General features: G+C 43.9%; 1 protein-coding gene across 1 annotated transcript; it reads right to left on the bottom strand.

Moving 5' to 3' along the window:
* Positions 1-206: 206 nt before the first annotated feature.
* LOC149445390 (uncharacterized) lies at positions 207-10193 on the bottom strand. Its single transcript, XM_089653823.1, has 4 exons — positions 9942-10193; positions 9656-9862; positions 9416-9557; positions 207-482 (listed from the first exon to the last, which is right to left on the bottom strand). Exons 1-4 carry the CDS (start codon positions 10191-10193, stop codon positions 301-303), a joined length of 783 nt encoding a protein of 260 aa, XP_089509949.1. The 3' UTR covers positions 207-300.
* Positions 10194-10470: the final 277 nt, after the last annotated feature.

The raw sequence follows: 10470 nt of genomic DNA, 5'->3' as shown, positions 1-10470 counted from the left end.
TCACTTCCTGATATCATTGCTTACTACTAGTGAAATCTGTGAATGATCACCGAGGTCACATGGTACAGGGCTATTCCCAACAGACTTGACCAATCACAGCTCTCACAGTATTTCTCAATGTGTTGGAATTTAAGAGTTGTGAAAAAACTCTATTAGTATTCCTGTACTAGTAGATGGTTGTGGGAAGAAATCCTTTTGGAAGCCAGTTAGGAAAAAGCAGTGTGACTTTATTTGATCACACACCAAAAAATACAAAGTCAATATAAAAACAGTAAATTTAGATACAAAAAGATATGTAGCTTAAAATGAAATAAAAATAAAGAATATTTGTTGCTTGTTCCTTAGATATAAGAAGAAAGATGTAGTTCCTTTGTTCAGCTGAGAAGGATCCTGGCCTAGACATGCTCCTAAGAAGTGGCCATGTGTTGTCCTTTGTTCAAGCATGCCATGTGCTCCTTTGTGTGTCTGAAGTGTAGGTATGTCTGAATGAAGTGAAGAGAAGAAGTCAGCAAGTGACCCTGTTCCTTGAATGTCTTACGTACTTAACCCCTTCCATACCTTGCAATTTTCCCCCTTCCTGCCCAGGCCATTTTTCAGGTTTCAGCGCTCTCACACTTTGAATGACAATTGCGCGGTCATACAACATTGTACCCAAACTAAAATTTTATCATTTTCTTCACACAACTAGAGCTTTCTTTTGGTGGTATTTAATCACCGCTGGGGTTTTTATTTTTTGCTAAATTAACAAAAAAAGGCCAAAAATGTTGAAAAAAATTCACGTTTTTCTTTGTTTCCGTTATAAAAATTTACAAATAAATAATTGTTCTTCATAAATTTAGGCCGAGATGTATTCTGCTCCATGTCTTTGGTGAAAATAACCCAAATTAGGATGTATTATTTAGTTTGTAGGAAAGTTATAGAGTTCACAAACTATGGTATAGATCTGATTATTGATCAATCCTGAAGTACTGACAGCCAATCTAATTTCTTGAGGTCCAAGAATGTCAGAACAGTACAGATATCCCCCAAATGTCAGGACGGTACAGATATCCCCAAATGACCCCTTTTTGCAGAGTAGACAGTCCGACATACTTCATATGAGGCATGGCGAGTTTTTTGAAGTTGTATTTTTTTTGTCATAATTTTTCTGAAAATGAAAAAATTAAAAAAATTATTTTCACTATTTTTTTTTACATCCTGTCACCAGTGCAGTACAGCGTCATCATATAACTGGCATGGCGGTGATCAGGGACACTGACTGGTGACAGTATGAAAAAAAAAAATATATATATTTTTTTTTATTTTTTTTTATTTTACCATAGTAACATTGTACTACTTTGGGGAAGTGATCAGTATTTTTTTTTTTTTTTACACAATTTGCTTATAGCAAAGAAATACTTTGCTATAAGCAAGCATTTACCTGAATGAAATCGATTCATTCAGCTTTTTTTTTTTTTGTGCTTAGCTGTGATTTGATCACATCTAATCACATGACATGTGCATGTGATTAGCTGTGAGCATTCACAGCTAGGCACTAGTATACAATGGATGGCATCATGAATGAAGCCATCCATTGTATACAACTGTCATGTGACCTGCTGTGATTGGTCACAGCAGGTCACATGGTACCAGCAACGGAGCCGGTACTCGGATCTGTCATCGGACGTGTCCGAGGTACACGCCCGGTGACAGATCGAGCCGCTGCGCCGCTCTGCATTAGCGCAAACGGCGCATGTGCGGGAGCACGCCAAATGGCGTGCACCCGGAGTGGAGAAGCAACTTTGAAGCCGCCAAACGGCCATTGGCCGGGCGGCAAATGGTTAAAATGCACAAGGAACTAAGTCCTCCCATTATCCTTTGTTTCAAATTCAGGGGCTCCTTAACCCCTCCCCTGGTCACCTCCCAATGTAGCAACCCACGTGTTTCTATTCAATCTACTAACCAATTACCATGACTGACAGGGACCCTCTAAGAAGAGATCTCTGAAGTTCTTATGTTACATACAGCTGTCTGAATACATGATTTATGAATACAATTTAAACTCTCAGACTCATTATATGAATTCAAAATAAGATATACATTACATACTATTCTAAAGAAAACATAAATGTAAACCTCTCCTAATTACCTAACCCAGACACAAATAATTCACATCTGTTACCACTCAATGTCAAAACCTCACATTCACATCCAATTAAGAGGATATATTCTCTGCCAGGCATATCTCACAACTTATATAGATATTATAAATGAATATTACACAATGGCTGCAGGAATGCAGCCGGAGAGAAGGAGAAATTATTGCTTTTAAAGTCTTTATGGGTGTAAAAAAAACATAAATAATAATATAAAAAAAAATAAAAATGTAAAAATATTTTTTTTAAATTATAATTTTTGGTTATAAACTAATTTGGTTATTTTTTTTTTTACTAAAAAGATATCTGAATACATTTTAGCCAAGATTTATGAAGAAAGATTATTTATTTGCAACATTTGTAGACATTTTCATTTATATAGCAAAAAAAAAAATTCCAGCGGTGAATAAATACCACCGAAATAAAGTTTTATGGGTCTCAGAGTGCGGGAGTGTGACCTCAGAGTGCGGGAGTGTGACCTCAGAGTGCGGGAGTGTGACCTCAGAGTGCGGGAGTGTGACCTCAGAGTGTGGGAGTGTGACCTCAGAGTGTGGGAGTGTGACCTCAGAGTGCGGGAGAATGGCCTCAGAGTGTGGGAGAATGGCCTCAGAGTGTGGGAGCGTGACCTCAGAGTGCGGGAGTGTGACCTCAGAGTGCGGGAGCGTGACCTCAGAGTGCGGGAGCGTGACCTCAGAGTGCGGGAGCGTGACCTCAGAGTGCGGGAGTGTGACCTCAGAGTGCAGGAGTGTGACCTCAGAGTGTGGGAGCGTGACCTCAGAGTGCGGGAGTGTGACCTCAGAGTGCGGGAGTGTGACCTCAGAGTGCAGGAGTGTGACCTCAGAGTGTGGGAGTGTGCAGGAGTGTGACCTCAGAGTGAGGGAGAATGGCATCAGAGTGCGGGAGTGTGACTTCAGAGTGCGGGAGTGTGACCTCAGAGTGTGGGAGTGTGACCTCAGAGTGAGGGAGTGTGACCTCAGAGTGCAGGAGTATGACCTCAGGGTGCGGGAGTATGACCTCAGGGTGCGGGAGTGTGACCTCAGGGTGCGGGAGTGTGACCTCAGGGTGCGGGAGTGTGACCTCAGGGTGCGGGAGTGTGACCTCACAGTGCGGGAGTGTGACCTCACAGTGCGGGAGTGTGACCTCAGAGTGCGGGAGTGTGACCTCAGGGATTAGTATGGAGCCGTGTCTGATGAAGGAAACCAAGGGCTCTATTTATAGAACATTCATTGGACCAATGAGACAATCATTCCTCCAGCTGTGACAACATTCGGCCGTATGTTAAGTAACACAGTGATTTCCTATGATCGCCGGCTCCATCTAGTGGCCACAATGAGGTGATTTTTCTGAAATCTCTCCATCAGTAAAACTAGCCCAATATGATATTATGGCCACTAGATGGAGCCAATGATCATAAGAAATAAAATACGGCCAAAACTCCTCCCAGCTGGAGAATGCCGGTCACATCCATCCAACATTGTTCTCCATAGACCTCCAAGTGTTTGTGAAATCTCCCACCACAAAATGTACTCAGCCAATCACAGGGCAGGACTCCATTTTTATTCTTCTCCTGCCATCAATGGCCGACCTGGTCACACACTTCATCCATGTCTTTGGGGGCCTCTCATCTCCTTATGGACTGTTTCTTCCATGATGAAGATCAGCCATGGAGTATATCTGAGGTGTATATCAGGGTGTGCTTCTTCCCCACATGAGAGCTGGGATGGGCAGCAACATTCATCTAGAAGACATTTCCCGCACTCAAGGCACTAATACACCTCCAGGGTTGTGTGGGATCCCTGATGTACATGAAGACAGTGAGGAACATTTCCTTCATTTAGGACAGGAAAGTGTGAGCTCTCTGATGCTTGTAAAGTTTGGACTTCTCTGAAAAACATTTCCCACACTTAGGACAGGAATATGGCTTCTCCCTTGTATGAGAGCTCTGATGTATGGAAAGACTGGACTTATCTGAAAAACATTTCCCACACTCAGGACAGGAATATGGCTTCTCCCTCCTGTGAGAAAACCGATGGAAAGACTGGACTTGCGTGAAAAACATTTCCTGCACTCAGGACAGGTGAAAGGATTTCGACCCTTTTCCTTTTCTCCTGTGTGAGATATCTGATGTTTGTGCAGACTGGACTTCTCTGAAAAACATTTCTCGCACTCAGGACAGGAACATGGCTTCTCTCCGTGTGAGAAATCTGATGTCTGACAAGTTTTGCTTTTTTTACAAAACATTTCCCACACTCAAGGCAGGAATATGGCTTCTCCTTGTGTGAGATCTCTGATGTATGGAAAGACTGGACTTGCATGAAAAACATTTCCCGCATTCAGGACAGGAATATGGCTTCTCCCGTGTGAGATCTCTGATGTTTGCGCAGACTGGACTTCTCTGAAAAACATTTCCCACACTCAGGACAGGAATATGGCTTCTCCCCCTTGTGAGAAATCTGATGTCTGACAAGTTTTGATTTTTCTACAAAACATTTCCCGCACTCAGGACAGGAATATGGCTTCTCCCCCCTGTGAGATTTCTGATGGCTGTTAAGATTGGACTTTACTGAAAAACATTTCCCGCACTCAGAACAAGAATACGGCTTCTCCCCTGTGTGAGATCTCTGATGTTTGTGCAGACTGGAGTTCTCTGAAAAACATTTCCCGCACTCAGGACAGAAATATGGCTTTTCCCCCGTGTGAGAAAGCTGATGTATGGAAAGATGGAACTTCCTTGAAAAACATTTCCCGCACTCAGGACAGGAATACGGCTTTTCCCCCGTGTGAGATCTCTGATGTTCGTGCAGACTGGACTTCTCTGAAAAACATTTCCCGCACTCAGGACAGGAATATGGCTTCTCCCCTGTGTGAGATCTCTGATGTTTGACAAGTTTTGATTTTTTTACAAAACATTTCCCACACTCAAGACAGGAATATGGCTTCTCCCCTGTGTGAGATCTCTGATGTATGGAAAGATTGGACTTGCATGAAAAACATTTCCCACACTCAGGACAGGAATATGGCTTCTCCCCCGTGTGAGAAATCTGATGTCTGACAAGTGTTGATTTTTCTACAAAACATTTCCCGCACTCAGGACAGGAGTATGGCTTTTCCCCCCTGTGAGATTTCTGATGGCGGTTAAGATTGGACTTTACTGAAAAACATTTCCCACACTCAGAACAAGAATACGGCTTCTCCCCTGTGTGAGATCTCTGATGTGTGTGCAGACTGGACATCCTTGAAAAACATTTCCCGCACTCAGGACAGGAATATCGCTTCTCCCCCGTGTGAGAAATCTGATGTGTGGAAAGATGGAACTTCCTTGAAAAACATTTCCCGCACTCAGGACAGGAATACGGCTTTTCACCTGTGTGAGATCTTTTATGCACATTAAGATGGAATTTAGAAAAGAAAATCTTCACGCACTCAGTACAGGAGAAGTTCTTCCCTGTTGGAAGGCCGGCCCGGTCCCGCACAGTCTGAGGTTCCTCAGGATACGAGGAATCTGATGGTCCATCTACACTGGGTGGTGCCGGATGGACATTGGAGGGAGCCGGGTTTTCTCCTGGACTATACTGTGTGATGCCCTCATCTTCTACTTTCCAGTCTGGAGACAAAGTGAGACAATCCTCGGAGGTTTTCCTCATCTCCCGGCCATGGACTAAAATACAAAGACAAAGAGGATTACTAGACAGGAGCTGATTGGTTCCCCCAAACCAGGACTCCGCCCACATCAGGCAGCTTGGTCTCTGAGGAGCTTACAATTCCACCCTCAAGGGAACTAGGAAATGGCTCCTCTGATCTCCTACCAGGTCATTTCTTTATTCATGGACCTTAGTCAGAGAGTGAGGAAACAACCAGAACTGTCTTTTATAGGAGGGACAGTGATGAGGGTATTATAGGACGAGGGGCCCCACCCCCTCTATCACTCATCGCCATCTTCCCAACACAAGAAGTACTGCACTTGATTATTAAGTCCATGATTTAGTCATGAAGAACAGCGGGGCTGAGCCCCACCAGAGGTCAGAGAGTGAGGATGGGGGGAGAACAACCAAGATGAAGACTGGACTGATCCTGAAGACCACCATCATTGGGGTATTGACTCCGCCCTCATTATCACTTTCTGTTTAAGGGTCCAAAGTTGGAGGATGTTATCACATTATTATCACCATGTAAACGTCTGTGCTCCAATCACATCATCCGATATAAAATGTCCAGCTGGGAGGAAATGGGTGTAACAAAAGAGAATCCATATTATGTGTATATATAGCAGTGGGGGGAGGGGGGAAGGCAGAAGTCAGGAGTATGTAATGTACAACAGAGTATATAGTGCAGGGGTCAGGAGTATGTAATGTACAACATAGAGTATATAGTGCAGGGGTCAGGAGTATGTAATGTACAACATAGAGTATATAGTGCAGGGGTCAGGAGTATGTAATGCACAACATAGAGTATATAGTGCAGGGGTCAGGGGTATGTAATGTACAACATAGAGTATATAGTGCAGGGGTCAGGAGTATGTAATGTACAACATAGAGTATATAGTGCAGGGGTCAGGAGGATGTAATGTACAACAGAGTATATAGTGCAGGGGTCAGGAGTATGTAATGTACAACATAGAGTATATAGTGCAGGGGTCAGGAGGATGTAATGTACAACAGAGTATATAGTGCAGGGGTCAGGAGTATGTAATGTACAACATAGAGTATATAGTGTAGGGGTCTGGAGTATGTAATGTACAACAGAGTATATAGTGCAGGAGTCAGGACTGTGGAATGTACAACATAGAGTATATAGTGCAGGGGTCAGGAGTATGTAATGTACAACATAGAGTATACAGTGCAGGGGTCAGGAGTATGTAATGTACAACATAGAGTATATAGTGCAGGGGTCAGGAGTATGTAATGTACAACAGAGTATATACTGCAGGGGTCAGGAGGATGTAGTGTACAACATAGAGTATATACTGCAGGGGTCAGAAGGATGTAATGTACAACATAGAGTATATAGTGCAGGGGTCAGGAGTATGTAATGTACAACAGAGTATATAGTGCAGGGGTCAGGACTGTGGAATGTACAACATAGAGTATATAGTGCAGGGGTCAGGAGTATGTAATGTACAACATAGAGTATACAGTGCAGGGGTCAGGAGTATGTAATGTACAACATAGAGTATATAGTGCAGGGGTCAGGAGTATGTAATGTACAACATAGAGTATATAGTGCAGGGGTCAGGAGTATGTAATGTACAACATAGAGAATATAGTGCAGGGGTCAGGAGTATGTAATGTACTACATAGAGTATATAGTGCAGGGGGTCAGGAGTATGTAATGTACAACATAGAGTATATAGTACAGGGGTCAGGCGTATGTAATGTACAACATAGAGTATATAGTGCAGGGGTCAGGAGTATGTAATGTACAACATAGAGTATATAGTGCAGGGGTCAGGAGTATGTAATGTACAACATAGAGTATATAGTGCAGGGGTCAGGAGTATGTAATGTACAACATAGAGTATATAGTGCAGGGGTCAGGAGTATGTAATGTACAACATAGAGTATATAGTGCAGGGGTCAGGAGTATGTAATGTACAACCTAGAGTATACAGTGCAGGGGTCAGGAGTATGGAATGTACAACAGAGTATATAGCGCAGGGGTCAGGAGTATGTAATGTACAACATAGAGTATATAGTGCAGGGGTCAAGAGTATGTAATGTAGAACAAAGATTATATACTGCAGGGGTCAGGAGTATGTAATGTACAACATAGAGTATATAGCGCAGGGGTCAGGAGTATGTAATGTACAACCTAGAGTATATAGTGCAGAGGTCAGGAGTATGTAATGTACAACATAGAGTATATAGTGCAGGGGTCAGGAGTATGTAATGTACAACCTAGAGTATATAGTGCAGGGGTCAGGAGTATGTAATGTACAACATAGAGTATATAGAGCAGGGGTCAGGAGTATGTAATGTACAACATAGAGTATATAGTGCAGGGGTCAGGAGTATGTAATGTACAACATAGAGTATATAGTGCAGGGGCCAGGAGTATGTAATGTACAATATAAATTATACAGTGTAAGGGTCAGGACTCATAACATTGATATTCAGTTATCAGTGGAAGATTAAATGTGTACTGTAGATAAGTTGCAGAGATCCCACACCGCTGCCTCCCATCTCCTGAGACTGCACTCAGTGACTTGGGTCTGAGACACTACAGACATATCCCTCCACCCGGCACAGCCAGCAGACAAGCAGATCTTGCTAGATCTGGCCATTGGTAAGAACCCCAAGACACATGCCCCAAGTGCCTAGGTAGAGCAACACCTATGTAGAAGATGAACATTTTGCTGCCAGCTGAACCCCAGAATCGATATAAATCCAGTCTAGATACATAAATTGTGTCCCATGTGCTGATATTGCAGTGGATACTCTACTCTGGACCAATCAGAGAGCAGTATTGTCACGATCAGAGGAGAAGACCACCTGGGACTGTAACCTCAGGATCTATAGTGGGCCAGTGGAAACAACTAAACAGGTGTAGCTGGGTACCGGTCCTCACATATACAGGAGCAGTGTGACCGCACACAAGAGTCGCAGGATCTAAGGGGCCATCCGGTCTTCACCAGAGCCACTGGAGGGGTGGATGTTGTGCTGCATGGCAGCCCCCAGGTTGCAGCTCTCTAACACACCCGCGCAGGCACAGTGCAACCAAATAGCATGCTGGAAGGACACGCGGTACACACAGGATACTAGGAACCAAGGTCACCTACTGCAGCAACCTAGGAAGGGGCTCCGGGGGAGAGGACGCAGGGAACACGTGTAAAGTGCAGGAGAGGGAGGGATGCTGAGCAATGGTGCAGAGAGAGAGACTCAGCAAGATGGAAAGGGCTGCAGGCAAACAACAGGAAACAATGCTGAGAAGGACACACACAGCAACAGGAAATGAGGGGATCCACGGACAGAAACCAAAGGGAATATAACTGCACAGCCAGAGGGAAGACACTGAGAACAAAGACAGGATCCAACAGCACACAGAATATGGGAATACTCAAGCGGCAGTGACCACCACAGGAACCAGAGGGGTGCGGCTTCCACATGAAGACACGTTGCTGGAACACTAACACACAGGTGCAAAGACTTGATAATACCTAGGTTCAGGGGGGATAGGCAGGAACCCGAGCAACACGGACAGGAGGCAAAACCTGGTGCTGGATCAATGTGAAGGGAAGCATGACAAGTATGGGTGGAGGAATGGATTTAGTGTTCATGACCCACCTGTGCTGATCTCTGTAGGAGTGTCCTCCTCTATAAATGTCCCCGTTATTCCATCCTCCTCCATAGACTGCTGATCATCCCTCACAGACGCCTCTTCTTCTTCTGCTTTCACCTCAACTTTTATATCTATCAGATCTTCACCCTAAATCAAGAGAATGATAGAAGAGCTCATCTGTAAAATATAAGGTCACATAAAAAATCCATATAGTGTCCCAAGTCCATGCTCTCCGCCCCACCAACCTTGTAATGGTGAGGGATGGTGTGACCTTCCTGTGTGGAATCCCGGGAATACAGAGGACGGGGACATCTCTCTGGTGGGTTCCTGGTATTAGGTGGCTCCATCATATCCTTGTGTCCTTCTGAAAGCTCCTCCATCACTCCATACTCCTCATCCTCCTCTTTATACTCTTCTTTAACATCAATATTATCATCCCCGAGGATTCCACTCTGAAAGATATAATAAAACATTCATTGTAACAAACATGCTGTGTATAAATCACAACTACCAATAATTGTCATCATCTACCTGATGATGGTGAGGGATGGCGTGACCTTCCTGTGTGGAATCCCGGGAATACAGAGGACGGGGACATCTCTCTGATGGGTTCCTGTAGCTGGATGACTCCACCATGGTGTCCTGGTACAGATCTTTGTGTTCTTTTAGAAGCTCTGACTCCTCCATCCCCCCATCCTCATCCTCCTCCTCTTTTATCTCTTCTTTAACCTCAACTTTAGGATCTCTCAGGTTTCCACTCTGAATATATAATAAAAATGCCATCAATGGTAACAATGCAGATAATGTACAGATCCTAATGATACTACCAGTGATTGTTCCTCATCTACCTGATGATGGTGAGGGATGGTGTGACCTTCCTGTGTGGAATCCCGGGAATACAGAGGACGGGGACATCTCTCTGGTGGGTTCCCATGACTGGATCCATCTGTAGGAAACACACACACTGACTGAATCCATTGTTTCTATGTAATAACATAAAAATAGCGCAGCGCTAAGAGTAGTGATGATAAATCAGATATGAGTCCACTTAAAGTCTTTG

This window comes from Staurois parvus, unplaced genomic scaffold (genome assembly GCF_062004578.1).
Source record: "Staurois parvus isolate SC_StPar_1 unplaced genomic scaffold, SC_StPar_1.0 ptg000721l, whole genome shotgun sequence".
Lineage (NCBI taxonomy): Eukaryota > Metazoa > Chordata > Amphibia > Anura > Ranidae > Staurois > Staurois parvus.
This window is presented reverse-complemented; position numbering and strand designations above follow the sequence as displayed.

What these genes read in the sequence shown, in the direction of transcription:
- LOC149445390 (XM_089653823.1), bottom strand. Translation starts at nt 10,193, where the DNA reads ATGGCATTTTTATTATATATTCAGAGTGGAAACCTGAGAGATCCTAAA. An exon ending in CCATCCCTCACCATCATCAG is followed by an intron (nt 9,863 to 9,941) that starts GTAGATGATGAC and finishes TATATCTTTCAG; the next exon opens with AGTGGAATCCTCGGGGATGA. An exon ending in TCCTACAGAGATCAGCACAG is followed by an intron (nt 483 to 9,415) that starts GTGGGTCATGAA and finishes CACTTCATTCAG; the next exon opens with ACATACCTACACTTCAGACA.